Consider the following 15,707-nt stretch of genomic DNA (forward strand, 5'->3'; position numbering starts at 1 on the left):
CAGTTTATGGTGAAATCCATGCACGGCGAGCCTTGTTGATATATATCTTAATTTATAACCTCCTTGCATCCACTCTAAGTTAATCATTGCGTCGCTGAGGTAAAAATCGTCTGATATGTTGTTCCTCTTTTGAAGAAGTTCCTGCAGTAGTGCCTTATACGCTGTGGTGGTGGGGAGCAGGAACTTCAGATGCAGTTCTTCTACATAGAACAGTTCTCTTGTCAGTACGTAAACGAGGTGCGAAGGAGTGACTTGGATAGACAAAGTACTCTTTTAAGAAATGCTGATTTTACATTCTCTAAACTTTGCAATTGTGCCTTGGTAAGATGCACCCATATGTTTTCTATCCCGTAGGACGCAACTGGACTGACTTTGAGATGAAACAACTCTATGGCCGTCGTCAGCGACAAGCTGCTGAGAAGTCTGATGTCACCCATTGCTTTAATGGCTGCGTTTAGTCTTTCTTTGACATGAGGGGAAAATTGTTTTCCAGCTGATTGAAACGTTATTCCCAGGTACCAGAAACTTGAAACTGATCTTAACTGCCGGTCCCCATAGTAGAACGTTCCCTTCTTGCCTCCTCTTACTTACAGTTATGAATTTCATTGGTTCCGTATTGAAGTGGGATTACAATAAAATTAAAGATCTTAATAACGAACTTAATACCATAAGGGCAATTGCCAAGTTCGATGGGTACAACAGGCAGTTTATAGAACAAATAATCAATAAATATACGTACAGGCCTAAAACCAAACTCATAAAAGAAAAAGAAAAAACTCCTATCTCAACCACCTTCACTTATAATAATGACGTCCACAAAATCACCAACCTTTTCCGAAAACACAATGTAAGAATTTTATTCAAAACTAACAATAGAACCTCCGAAATTTTACACAACTCTGCATCAATCAATACCCCCAGTATCTACTCCAAATCTGGAATATATAGACTAAAATGCAATGAATGCAACAGCTCCTACATAGGTCAAACAGGACGCAACTTTATGATTAGATATTCGGAACACGTCAACGCGATGAGACACAATAAGTTCTCTGCCATGGGTATACATATGCACGACACTAATCACAAATTTACCGACATTGAACAAGATATGGAAGTTCTTCAAACAGTAAACAAGGGACCCATAATGAATATAATTGAAAGTTGTTACATCAACTGCGACCAATATTTTAACCCCAATTACAATTTAAATGAGATTTACGAGAAACCCAATATTCTTTTCGATCTTTTAATCGATTGGCTTAAAAATACCAAACTATCGAAAAACAGTTCGATTTTCCAAGTAATCCGGAATACACACTCCCGTCAATTACCCCCACTACCCCATCCTTCCACCCCGCCTTAGTTCCATTCCCCCACGCAAGGCTAGTGCATACTGTGGAGGCCACTGCATAGGCTATTTGAAGCCACCAGCAGTGCCAATGCACTATGAGAGCCATGTCTCAATTTCCAAAAATAGATGCCTGCCTGGCCATCAAATGATGTAGATGTTGATTCCCATAGGGAACCTAAAATATTTGTCCTGAATGAGTAAATTTATAATACCAATATAATGGTCCGTTATTGGACATTATAAATTATCCAGCTAACTCATTCTTGGTTGCCTGCGTTTCGCCCCCGTGTGCTAAGTTAGACTCGTCAGTTGGGACTTAGCACACCACCCAAGACGCAAGGCTAGTGCATACTGTGGAGGCCACTGCATAGGCTATTTGAAGCCACCAGCAGTGCCAATGCACTATGAGAGCCATGTCTCAATTTCCAAAAATAGATGCCTGCCTGGCCATCAAATGATGTAGATGTTGATTCCCATAGGGAACCTAAAATATTTGTCCTGAATGAGTAAATTTATAATACCAATATAATGGTCCGTTATTGGACATTATAAATTATCCAGCTAACTCATTCTTGGTTGCCTGCGTTTCGCCCTCGTGTGCTAAGTTAGGCTCGTCAGTTGGGACTTAGCACACCACCCAAGACGCAAGGCTAGTGCATACTGTGGAGGCCACTGCATAGGCTATTTGAAGCCACCAGCAGTGCCAATGCACTATGAGAGCCATGTCTCAATTTCCAAAAATAGATGCCTTCCTGGCCATCAAATGATGTAGATGTTGATTCCCATAGGCAGGCATCTATTTTTGGAAATTGAGGCATGGCTCTCATAGTGCATTGGCACTGCTGGTGGCTTCAAATAGCCTATGCAGTGGCCTCCACAGTATGCACTAGCCTTGCGTCTTGGGTGGTGTGCTAAGTCCCAACTGACCAGCCTAACTTAGCACACGAGGGCGAAACGCAGGCAACCAAGAATGAGTTAGCTGGATAATTTATAATGTCCAATAACGGACCATTATATTGGTATTATAAATTTACTCATTCAGGACAAATATTTTAGGTTCCCTATGGGAATCAACATCTACATCATTTGATGGCCAGGCAGGCAACTATTTTTGGAAATTGAGACATGGCTCTCATAGTGCACTGACACTGCTGGTGGCTTCAAATAGCCTATGCAGTGGCCTCCACAGTATGCACTAGCCTTGCGTCTTGGGTGGTGTGCTAAGTCCCAACTGACGAGCCTAACTTAGCACACGAGGGCGAAACGCAGGCAACCAAGAATGAGTTAGCTGGATAATTTATAATGTCCAATAACGGACCATTATATTGGTATTATAAATTTACTCATTCAGGACAAATATTTTAGGTTCCCTATGGGAATCAACATCTACATCATTTGATGGCCAGGCAGGCATCTATTTTTGGAAATTGAGACATGGCTCTCATAGTGCATTGGCACTGCTGGTGGCTTCAAATAGCCTATGCAGTGGCCTCCACAGTATGCACTAGCCTTGCGTCTTGGGTGGTGTGCTAAGTCCCAACTGACGAGCCTAACTTAGCACACGAGGGCGAAACGCAGGCAACCAAGAATGAGTTAGCTGGATAATTTATAATGTCCAATAACGGACCATTATATTGGTGTATGTTCTAGACACAGCTGCAAGCTATGTGTGTGAGAGGGAGAGCGCTACGTCACAGGCGGGGAGCAGGCCGGATGACGTAATCTCCACGTGCAGCCAGCTCACCAGACCAGAAAGTACTAGAACATTTTTTTATATCTGCTAAACCTTTTAGCTACAAAATACTAAAGTATATCACTGTAAAGCCCGTATTTTAAATGTAAACTGGCCAAAGTTTCAAGAAAATCGACTAAGAGATTTTCAAGATATTGAGGTGGAAAGGAAACATAATTTTTCACGAGATACAGAGCGCCAGCCTCGACTTCAGGTATATAAGAACCACGACGAGAGAGGTATAATCAGTTGCAATCTACAACTCGACTATGACGGATTGTATGGTCGCCGTGTGCAGTTGTTGAACCTGAAACTCTGTCGCGTTACGCGAAGTTAGTCGTCATACTTATACAATTTCTGCAGTGCTATGGACTTAGAAAAAATCCGGCGTGTACTAAGATGGACTCTAATATTTTCGGTAACTTATAAAATCTCTGCAGTGCTTCGGACTTAGAAAAATCCAGCGTGTGCTAATTTGAACTCCAATATTTTCGGTGACATCTCCGAACTTAGTAAAATTTCAGCATGTGCTAGAATGAGTGTTTAACATTGGACAGCGACATATCAGAACTTAGGATATTTCGAGAACTCGGAACTTAGTGTTTGTCGTAACCGAGTGGGGGCAGTTTTTCCTAAATATTACTTGTATTTGAACAGTGGTCTCAAATAACTTTGTAAATCTTAAGGACATTTTATGGCAATTCCATGAAATATTAACTCACATGAAGTTAAACAACACATAATATCCCCTTAATATTTGTGTTAGTAATAATTAGAAACATCTGAATACATCTTACGTGTGTAGTACATAGACTGAACTGGTACTTGATATTCCGATAAACTTTGAACTTCAGGTTTTATTTTGAACCCAGTACAACGTGTCCTGACTGACAGAAACATTATTCTCATGTGTAAATAGAATGAATTGTTTGAACAGTGTTTCGCAAACTCGTGTTACTTGAACTATGCTTAGAAAGTGTGACTACCTAAAACTATGGAAACTTTTGAACAGTGATGTGTACTTTGAAACCATAAATGTTTCAGACTGTGCTTTAATTTCATTCAAAAGCCATAATTATATCAAAGTGTTATTATTACTTTGAATTTTACGTAACAGACTGTGATTCAAAGTGCGATTATTCTGAGTACTGTTTACCAGTGACTTGCTAATATTCACTTGATCAGATGGTGCTATTTTTAACACTCACAATTCGTCAATTGAACTTTCTCGTGTGTCTTCACAATTAAGTGACACCAGAAATCTGGACCGAGTGTTTAATCCTATCTTGTAAAACACAAAAATTAGTGTTTAATTTGTATAATTTTATTTATTTTTAAAATATGATTATCTGATCCATACCTGGATTTGCCACCGACACAGAATTTTTAAGACTGGAAGTGGACGAGTGACAGCAGGCAATCATCATGTTTCAGCAATTTTTTTTTCTGTCAACTCATTCAGAATACGGTCTATGGTTAGATTAAGAAATGGTCATAACGTATTTGCTTTTACGTTGCACCAACACAGATAGGTCTTACAGCAACGATGGGATAGGAAAGGACTAGGAGTGGAAAGGAAGCAGCCATGGCCTTAATTAAGGTACGACCCCAGCATTTGCCTGGTGTGAAAATGGGAAACCACGGAAAACCATCTTCAGGGCTGCCAACAGTGGGATTCGAACCCACTATCTCCTGGATGCAAGCTCACGGCCGTGCGCCCCTAATCGCACGGCCAACTCGCCCGGTGTTACTGGTTCTAAAAGATATTTTTATGTTATGGTTTTTTAGAATGGTGGTGATTTTATAAGCGTTTTGAGAGAAAGTAAAGGTGGAAAATGCAGTGGGTTTGGTTTTATCTTTTGTTAATGTGGTTTTGGGGCAGTGTTTGAATTAATTAATAATGCAGTTTATGAAAGAATTGTCAAAGTCATTTAATTCTGCAATAGTACGGAAGTGTTTAATTCATTATTTAAATCTGTTTTAGACATTTGAGTGTTAGATGCACGAAAAATTAGGGTGTTATAAGAAGCTGTTTATGTGCTTGTGGGTGTATAGAATCTTGCCGAATAGAGGTTGCTGTTTGAGTTGGGTTTTTGAAAATTTTGTAAGATAAAGAATGAGGATGTCTGGTAATAGTTAAGTCAAGAAAATTTAAGGGTTTTGTTATGTTCCGATTCAAGGGTAAATTTTATGTTAGGGTCAATGTTGTTAACAAGAAGGAGAAGAAGAAGAAGAAGAAGAAGAATGGAGTCAGCACTGGATGATTCTTCATTTAAAATAACTATAGTGTCATCAACATACCTAGCCCAAAATAAGATGTTTGAGAAATTATTATTATTATTATTATTATTATTATTATTATTATTATTATTATTATTATTATTGATTTCTGTATTTTCCAAGAAATCCAGATATATTTCAGCTAGGATGCCTGAAGCTGGTGAGCCCATACCGTAGCTAGACCATCTTGTTGGTAAATGGTGTTATCAAAGGTGAAAATGTTTTTGTTCATTACTAATTTTAATGTGGATATGAAGTCCTTAATTTCCAATTTACATAGATGACTGTATTTATTTAAGTTGTTATCAATTATGGGTAGTAATTTGGAAATAGGAATACTGGGGTACATGTTTACAATATCGAAAGAATGGAGAGAGAAATTTGGTTGGATGTCAAAATTTTTTAATTTTTCAATTAATTCAGAAGTGTTTTTGATAGATTTATTAGATTAAAATCAATAATTTTTTTTTGTTGTTGATGAATTTAGAAATATCGTATAAGGGGCTAGGTCTGTAACTGATGATATTTTGGATCAGAATGTAAACTTACATTTCTTATTTTAATAGTATTGAAAGGTTGAACCATTTTATACTTTCTTTTAACTTATTAGTAAATTATTTCTTCTCGAGACATTCCCAGCCAAGTGTTATCTCCTCTATTAAAAATCTTTCTTAAGGCCTTCCTCCATTAGTAATAGAATTCGAACCATGCCATTTGATATTCAAATTGAGCTCTCCTATGCAATCTTTCATTTTCTGGGGTCCTTTTAGGATTAGAATCCTGACTTAATTGTTTGTTGTTATTCTTTAGTCTCCCACTCTTCCTGGCATCAATGTACTTCGATGATGGGTCTTTTAGTCCAGGGAGTACTTTAGGTGCTTTTAAGACAAATTTAATTCTGATACAAATTTAATAAAGTTTCAAAATATTCTCCTATTCAATACAATACAGTTAAAACGTGCTCAAAGCTGAACTGAATAAAGAGGAAACTTATCCACTACGGAATGTTTTCTCAGTCCTGACGAAGCTTACGGCGTTAACGTTCTTACGTTTGTACAATGTGAAATCTCCTCAAGGCGGAAACATAAACAATATACTTGTACAATGCGGAAAATATCAGGGACTGATGCAGTCCTATACAATATTTGTGCATTTCTGGCTGGTATGATCAGTGTCAATGTTTTGACAAACTGGCACACGTGTTTGGAGAGAGTGATAGTATGGATGGTGGAATGAATGAAGTCCTTGAAAACGCATCGGCAACATCCAACTTGTGTTAAGCAAGAAACGTTCCCTGCTAGGCAACGAACTTCATTTGAAGTGATGAACAACATACAACACACCACATTTTCGAATCAGCTACAGCCCTCCTAGCAGTAGGAAAAGCTGAGATCTTCCTCTCGCGTTAAGATGGATGCTCTAGGTTAAAAACAGCATAAGGCAAGAGACTATGGAAAAAAACCTGGTGATGGATGAGAAATGGTGGAAAGATAAGTGTGATAAATAAAATATGCATCAGCCTAAATTAATCTAGATAAGGGAAATGCTAATGGTAATCCTGTACACTTTCTTAATACATGGTTCCTTCTCTTACAATTGCCCAGAATTATTAAGATCTGTAAGTAGGCTATAACTGATGTTTAAAATGGAAGACTTAAGTGATTACATTATGAATGGACAGTTTTTAATAATGATAATATTCCACAGAAGTTAAGAGAGTAATAGACCAAATTTAACCATGTGACCAGTAATCACATAGACATGAACGTAAAATTAGATAATGTAACATGGTGCAGGCTTTCACAGCCATTGCCAATCGACAAAGTTAAATTGTTTATTGGGATATTAGGCCACGTAGAAGTTTAAAAAGTGTAGATATTTCAGCTACACTGCAAAAGGAAATAACTTCGTCCATACTCCCCAAAAAGTGTCAAATGAGGATATCATCGCTTAGGTTGAAGCTGCAGTTAACGCCCTTCTTTAAAAAAAGAAATTTATTATAAGTGACTTTACGTCATACCAACCACAGATAGGTTTTATGGCGACGGTGGAATAGGAAAAGCCTAGGAGTGGGAAGCGGCCGTGGCCTTAATTAAGGTACAACCCCAGCATTTGCCTGGTGTAAAAATGGGAAACCACAGAAAACCATCTTCAGGGCTGCTGACAGTGGGGCTCGAACCCACTATCTCAAGCACACAGCTGCGCGCCTCTAACCGTGCAGCCAACTCGCCCGGTCAACCCCTTCCTATGGATGAAGCTGAAGATAATAGAAAGGCCTATTGGCAGAATATTCCAAACTTCTGTTCTGCAAAAGAAACATCTCTGTGAGAGAAAGAAAGGTGCTCTGAGAACTGAGGAGAAATGAAGACAATGTTATCATACTAGCAAAGGAAACACAACCTTAATCATGTACACTGGTGACTATAAAAACAATATCTGTGAGCTACTGGACCGTAAGAACTACAGGGAGCTGAAAAACAACCTCACTCTTCGCACCCTGAGGCAGATTAAAGAGCTGATATTGTCCTTTGGGGAAGCCGCAGTCCTAAGACAGTCTCCCGAAGATTCGTAAAGCTGACGTTCCATATCGGCTCTCCTACCTGTTATCTGACTAGGTACCCAGCTACACTACTTCAACGACGTATCAGGCAAACGGAATCTCACATTAGGAATTCCAAACATTTTCTCAAATTGCTGGAAGGGATAAATATTAATAGCACTGACATGGTCAGTTTCGATGTTGTGTCCTTTTTTTTTTTTTTTCCAATGTGCCGCTTAAAGCTACAATTTCACTTCTAGCTGAAATTTTCCCTTCTTTCCAACCATTGCTTACAGGCCACATACTTCCAGTGGAATGGCAGATATTTTGAACTAACTGATGGGGTAACATTGGGATCATTGACAATCTTTATATGGAAAATTCAAAAGTCTGCACTGGACAAGCAACACATAAGCCCACCAGATAGTACTACTATGTCAATGACATGTTCGTCCTACAGCCACACGAGAAACATAAACTGCTTGAGTTTCTCCAGCATCTCAACAAAAAAAAAAAATAATAATAATAATAATAATAATAATAATAATAATAATAATAATAATAATAATAAAAATAAAATCCTGTTAACGAGTTGCTCATAGCTTATATGTTGCTTTCCTAGCTCTTGCTTCTTTTTTTTTGCCATAACTGTCATTTCTTCAGTTTTTAAAGTGTTATCTTGATGTTATATTCAAAAAGAATTTTTTTATTGGGTTTCTATGCCGTGCAGACATTTAAAAAGTGTCGATGTTTCAGCTGCACTGCGTTAGGCCTAACAGTACATTTCAATGAATGAAAAGTTTTCTTTTACAAGTTAATAACAACAAATACCCTTCACAGATTCACGGACAGTCAAAGCAGAGCTTTTCCAAATGGCCAGACGGCCAAAATATGAAGACGGGCAGATTTAAATCATCCTCAATGCAGCCAATGACAGTTCCATTTTTCATTACCAGCAGTGAATGAATTAAATAATAATGTTATTAATTTTTACGTCCTGCTAACTACTTTGGCGGTTCTTGGAAATGCCGAGGTACCGGAATTCTGTCCCACAGAAGTTCTTTAACGTGCTAGTAAATCTACCAACATGCGGCTGGCAAGTGTGAACACCTTCAAATACCATCAGACTAAGCCACAGGATCGAACATGCCAATTTGGGCTGAGAAGGCCAGCGCTCTACCATCTGAGCTACTCAGCCCAGCATGTGAATTAAAGAGCCCAGTAAATAGCTTTAAGTATTTAGGAGTAATATTCCAAACACAGGGAACTGTGTTTAAGAAGCACATACAAGATAAAGTTGACACAGCGATGGTGGCAATGAACGACATAAGACAAATTGGGAAACTGCCGCTTGATAAAGAAATGGCACTATTCAAGTTAAAAATTACACCAATATTGACATATGCATTAGAAAATATATGGGATCACCTGATCAACAAGGACCTAATGAAAATTGAAAAAGTGAAGGCAGTGTTTTTAAAGAAGTTACGCCCTACTCAACCTCTCAAAATATACATCCTCTTGTCTGGTATATGTGTTAGCCAATCAAGCATTTTATATAGAATATCTGAGAAGATTTTTCACAGTTAAAAAAAAAAGAACCCAACTGGAATTATAGAACGACTAAAATGGAATCCACACAGCCCAGCTCGATTTGTTCTGGGTGATTTCCGACAAAAGAGTAGCGTTACAAAAATGTTGCAATGTTTGGGTTGGGAAGAATTGAGAGAAAGAAGAAGAGCTGCTCGACTAAGTGGTATGTTCCGAGCTGTCAGCGGAGAGTTGGCGTGGAATAACATTAGTAGACGAATAAGTTTGAATGGCGTTTATAAAAGTAGGAAAGATCACAATATGAAGATAAAGTTGGAATTCAAGAGGACAAACTGGGGCAAATATTCATTTATAGGAAGAGGAGTTAGAGATTGGAATAACTTACCAAGGGAGACGTTCAATAAATTTCCAATTTCTTTGAAATCATTTAGGAAAAGGCTAGGAAAGCAACAGATAGGGAATCTGCCACCTGGGCGACTGCCCTAAATGCAGATCAGTATTGATTGATTGATTGATTGATTGTGCTAGTCTGAAATTCTTGAGGAGTATGATACAGAAGAGTAGAAGAGACAAAATAAGGAATGAGAAAATCCGGGAAGAAATTGGAGTGGAAAAAATGAATAATAGAATAGAGAAGAGCCGACTAAGATGGTTTGGGCACATAAAGCGAATGAGCGACAAAAGAATGCCAAAAAAGGTGATGGAAATGCAAATCCAAGGAAGGAGAGGCCGTGGACGACCACGATTGAGATGGAAGGATACCATCCAACGCAGCATTATAGAAAGAAACCTGGACTGGGACACAGTGTTGGAGGAGGAGTGGTGGAAAGACCGAAGAAAGTGGAGAGGAACCATATTTGCCCCTAACCGGCTACAGCTGGATAAAGGGAAATGGTGATGATGATGATGATGATGATGATCTGAGAAGATGCTGCCTTCCACTGGAGCATAAGATAAACTACTGTGCAAACTTCATGACAAGAAGAAGGATATCTGGAGTGACTTTTTCTGTATAGACGCCATGATGACCTGCGAGTGGATGAACTCGAATTTTGAACTCCGTCACATGATTACACGAATGGCGGAGCACGGCTTTCATTTTAAAGTCTCCAATGAGAAAATATACCATCAGCCGAATTTAAACTGCGCGTGTATACTGTGTGAGAAGCTTTGTGAAAGATACCATGTTTTAATCTGCAGTGAACGTAAGAGGTCTATAACAACATTCTGTAACAATTAATCCACACTGTGCGATATTCTCATTATTATTCTCATTATTATTCTCATTATTATTATTATTAAAGAACCCAACTGGAATTATAGAATGACTACAATGGAATCCACACAGCCCATTAAGGGTCTTTTGCTAGTCTGTCAACTACTGCCAGCCAGATGGTCTGCAGATATCACCATGTCATGTGATCAGTATGAAGCGTTCTTTATATATGTACTCTTCAGCTTTCTTGACCGAGCTTACTGTCTCTTAAAACAAAATTACGCAAACTATTGTGGCCTGATGTTAATCCACAGCACCTCCAGTATGGAATCCAAACAATGGGGTCATGATTTTCAGTAATTCCACTCTCACACCTCTAATAACAGACAACATTTAGCTTACCCTCATAAAACTAAGAGAACCCCGTTCCAACCAACAGACCAGGATTATTTTTCTTCATTTATTTTTTTGCTTGTTGCTTTACGTCGCACCGACACAGATAGGTCTTATGGCGATGATGGGAGAGGAAAGGCCTAGGAATGGGAAGGAAGAGGCCATGGACTTAATTAAGGTACACACCAGGCGAGTTGGCCGTGCACGTAGAGGCGCGCGGCTGTGAGCTAACATCCAGGAGATAGTAGGTTCGAATCCCACTATCGGCAGCCCTGAAAATGGTTTTCCGTGGTTTCCCATTTTCACACCAGGCAAATGCTGGGGCTGTACCTTAATTAAGGCCACGGCCGCTTACTTCCAACTCCTAGGCCTTTCCTATCCCATCGTCGCCATAAGACCTATCTGTGCCAATGCGACGTAAAGCCCATAGCAAAAAAAAATAAGGTACAGCTCCAGCATTTGCCTGGTGGGAAAATGGGAAACCATGGAAAACCATTTTCAGGGCTGCCGACAGTGGGGTTCGAACCCACTATCTCCTGGATGCGAGCTCACAGCTGCACACTCCTAACCGCATGACCAACTCGCCCGGTAGACCAGGATTAAAATGCATGGATGAGCTGGGAATTTAAACTATGCACAAAAACTAATGGCATTCACATAATCATTTGTAGACTTCACTACAATCGTTGCAAGTCTCTATGAACGGACGTTCAATGAACTGTCAGCGGAACAGGTCCACTATTATTTTATTAAGTCTAACCCATACCTTGTGGATGAAGTAGTAGAAGCTGTAGTCATGGTTGTATTCAGTTCATTGATCATTGGAGCACTGCTGGATCGTTTCAAGGCAACAGGTGAATCAACATCCATTGTGAAAGGCATCAATTGCACAGTTTAAGAGTTTAGATGAATATAGGACTTTAATTCTTCTTCCCAACATTTGATACATACAAACTTACAACAATACCATAAATTTCCTCTGAACGAGTCTCAATTTAGTTGCTGGTTAACAACACAACGGCAAGACTTAGAGTGATCACTTTAATCTATATAAACTTCTTACATACATTTCGAACATATAGAGAAAAATATAAATATTCGTCATTATTTTCGTTACAGAAGAAAAATTCTGCAAACTGTGATACAATGCATTGTTTTATACCCCCGAGTTATATTTACAAGCCGAATAAATAGAAACATGGTTTAGTAGTCAGATGGCTGCCGCTTTACAACACAGTTACCACATTTCATTCCACCAAAAGACAACAAAACGCATTACAAAAAGGACAGTTCACGAGTAACCTATTCAGAATAGATACCGAAACTCGGACGAAAACTTCAATTTTGCATCTCGCATACGAGTATATTAAACAACGAAATTTCTAGTTCTGTGTGTAGTCATAAAGATAATGCTACACACTCGTTATATGTTATTCTAGATGAGCTTTTACGTCTCATATCGAGGCACTTTCATAACAGAACTGTTTTTAGTCCACAACCCAGCCACCTTTGACAAGCAGCCACCATTACCGCGAATCAACATTGTTGCCACATGCTATAAAACTATATGCCCGAAATTATCTTGCCCTTGTGCCCATGAGTTGGAGACTGACATTCGAATGGCGAAAGCAGTAACTACCAGGTTCATTATTTTTACATTTTCAACATTAATATTCAATACTTGCAAATGTACTCGTGCTTCGCTACGGTATTCTACATTGTACACAGATTTCTCCGTAAATTACTGTAAAGGCAGTGAGTAAGGTTATATTAAATTGCTTGTCTCTTTTTAGCGCTATCCGAGAAACAAAACAGGAAGGACACCATACGTTGTTTCCGATGTAAGGTAGGCATTGGGGAAGTTCTGTTGATAATGGCAGGCCACTTTTCCTACATTTCGAGTTCGGGAGTATCTACTACAACGACAGGCTCACTTGGCAACTGCCATTCACAGTAGGAGAGATTTGATTATAATCGAGAAATTCAGCGCTATCTAACGTATCAACAGAGACACGATAATAAGTCACAGGACCAAAGCAACGAGGTAGAAAGAGCTATGGTGTGGCGTTGCCTACGAGATATACAAGGCCGGGAAGTGTGCGCTAGTTCTGAGCATAAAAATCGTCCCCACCGCCGTCTCAATCTCTATATACTGCCTGCTCTGTGCCGCGAGAATTGCGTTTACAACGACATTGCAGATGGCAGCACTTACCGCACCCAGACAACATGTGTGGTTAAATGAGAGATAATCCTTGACATGTAACTAATTGAGAAGATAATGCCCATACAGAAATTAACATTTCTCTTTTGAACGTAAAAAACATCAAATCTTACCAGTTACAGTAAATATATTAGGATCATCCCATGCTGCATGGTACATACAAAGTTCAGAATTTTCTCGACACGAGTAACGGAGCACCTTTTCGGTCCTTTTCTTACTGTTATTCACCGGCAGTAGTCGCAAAAAGAAATTCTATCACTATTTCGCTGACCCTTTGTTCATGACCAGACTTGAGGATACGTTTTACAGCACATAATGCGTGCGTTCGTCATGTCATTAAATCCACCACTTACCGAGCTCGAGAGCTTCAGTCGCTTAAGTGCGGCCAGTGTCTAGTATTCGGGAGATAGTGGGTTCGAACCCCACTGGCGGTAGCCCTGAAAATGGTTTTCCACGGTTTCCCATTTTCACAACAGGCAAACGCTGGGGCTGTACCTTAATTAAGGCCACGGCCGATTCCTTCCCACTCCTAGGTATTTCCTATCCTTTCGTCGCCATAAGACCTCCCTGTGTCGGTGCGACGTAAAACAAATAGCAAAAAAAAAAAAAAAAAAAAAAAAATCCACCACCCAATCTCACTGAACTAAATAGAACTTCTATTGCGTCTCCAGAAAATCATCTAGTGAGAACATAAAATAACCGATTTTGTAACAGATAAGATACACATTCCACTACAGTTAGAGAGAGAGCATCTGCCATCTCATTAGTCAGACACTTCAGTTCTTCACGTTTTGAATAGAAATGCACACAATCTGGATTGTTTTGCCGAAAGGCATTACAGTCATCATTTCTGGACTAAAATGGCACTATACCACGATCCTGCCATATTCGTAACCGTTTGGGATACTATTCCCCACGCCACATAGTATCGCATGATTTGGTCTGACTGCTCGGATTTTATCTTGCGAAAATAATGAATTTCATTTTAAAAAGCGGTCGGTTTTCCTTTATATTTGGCTGCTTCCTTTACTTTATTCAGACGATCAATTTCTGGGTTGTCTTCGAATTGTCTCTATAGTCTTTTAACTTCATTATGGTTACTCATCAGCTGTTATCGCTATCTCAGAATACTTGATCGGAGCCTTATCACTGCTGTCATACTTACTCGTTGGAATATTGACTTGGATTGATACATCGTTGTTCACATGAATTTCGTACTCGTCATCCAATGTATTTCCTGCGGTTGAAGAGCTTGTTTCATCACAGATTTCTTCCGAAGAAATATCTTGTCACTGCCTGGTAATTCGTGGAGCTATTTTTCTGGTTTGAAGGTAATGGAGATAATTCGAAAAGCGCCTAGGGACGCTCTCTGGCTTCAATACATTTTCTTTTAGTTTTATATTTTATCTCCATCTCTAAAATTCAGTCTACACACACGAGAATAATCGGATGGAATCCACTGATGCCCTTGGTTGATCCTTGTTTTGATATAGCGTTAAGCCAATTTTCCCAAACTTCTTTACTGGGGAGATAACATGAATCCTCACACCTGAATAATTTGGATTTCCTGCTTTGATATACAATTAATCATTTTACAACCAGAGACACATACATAAATGCTCGATGCAAACGCACTGGAACACAACAACGTGGGTGCGGAGATGAGTTGGGTGCGTTAGCTGGCGCCCCTAGCGGAGGTTCGTAACACTAAAAGCTCACGCTGAGAAGCATGTTAACCGCATATGAAGAAAAGTGTTTTTAATACGTTTACTTATAGATTTCACTTCTGTTAGTGTTCAAGTGAACTCCAAGTAAATTTCATATACACTATAAAATATAGTATATCGTACTGTAAATCCAATTCGTCAACAACAAAAAAGGAGAACAATTTGAGTTTTTAATCATTTCCAGCCGACCCAGTTTTAAAAGAGAAGTGGATAATTGCTAGGTACATCCAGACAGGGGGAGGAAATTAGGTTCGCTTTGGTCGCCTGGGACGTCATCCAAAGTCTGTAATTTACATTTCAAATATTGAGACTTCAGTTTATGGGTTACAGATTCATTAGAACACTTCACTGCCTCCGACTACCGCATCAAAAGACACTTAAGAATTAGGCCTATGTTGCCTTTTCGAATGGAAGAAAACTAGAATAACATCCCGCATTAAAGATCCACCTGTGGGTGGGGGCGGTAGAATAACACCCACGGTATCACCAGCCTGTAGTAAGAGGCGACTAAAAGGGGCCCCAGGGGCTTTGAACTTTGGAGCTTGGGTTAGCGATCACGGGGCCCTTAGCTAAGTCCTGGCATTGCTTCCACTTACTTGTGCTAGGCTCCTCACTTTCATCTATTCTAGCCGACTTCTCTTGGTCAACTCTTGTTTTTTACAACCCCGACGGTATTAGGTTCCCGTGGCCCTTG

At 39.3% G+C, this 15,707-nt stretch overlaps 1 protein-coding gene across 3 annotated transcripts in view; it reads right to left on the reverse strand.

Moving 5' to 3' along the window:
* The window catches only part of LOC136877621 (P2R1A-PPP2R2A-interacting phosphatase regulator 1), a 157,372-nt gene extending 144,292 nt beyond the window's left edge, over nucleotides 1–13,080 (reverse strand). For 2 of the 3 annotated variants that reach the window (XR_010860785.2, XM_067151803.2), the window contains exon 1: nucleotides 11,832–13,080. Coding sequence is in view for 2 of the 3 variants with exons in the window: in XM_067151803.2 (XP_067007904.1) it covers nucleotides 11,832–11,947 (116 nt within the window). In the remaining variant the exon portion in view is untranslated. The remainder of the gene's footprint in view (nucleotides 1–11,831) is intronic. The other variant, XM_067151802.2, reaches the window with a different exon arrangement.
* Nucleotides 13,081–15,707: the final 2,627 nt, after the last annotated feature.

The sequence above is a fragment of the Anabrus simplex genome, chromosome 7 (genome assembly GCF_040414725.1).
Source record: "Anabrus simplex isolate iqAnaSimp1 chromosome 7, ASM4041472v1, whole genome shotgun sequence".
NCBI classification, from domain to species: Eukaryota; Metazoa; Arthropoda; class Insecta; order Orthoptera; family Tettigoniidae; genus Anabrus; species Anabrus simplex.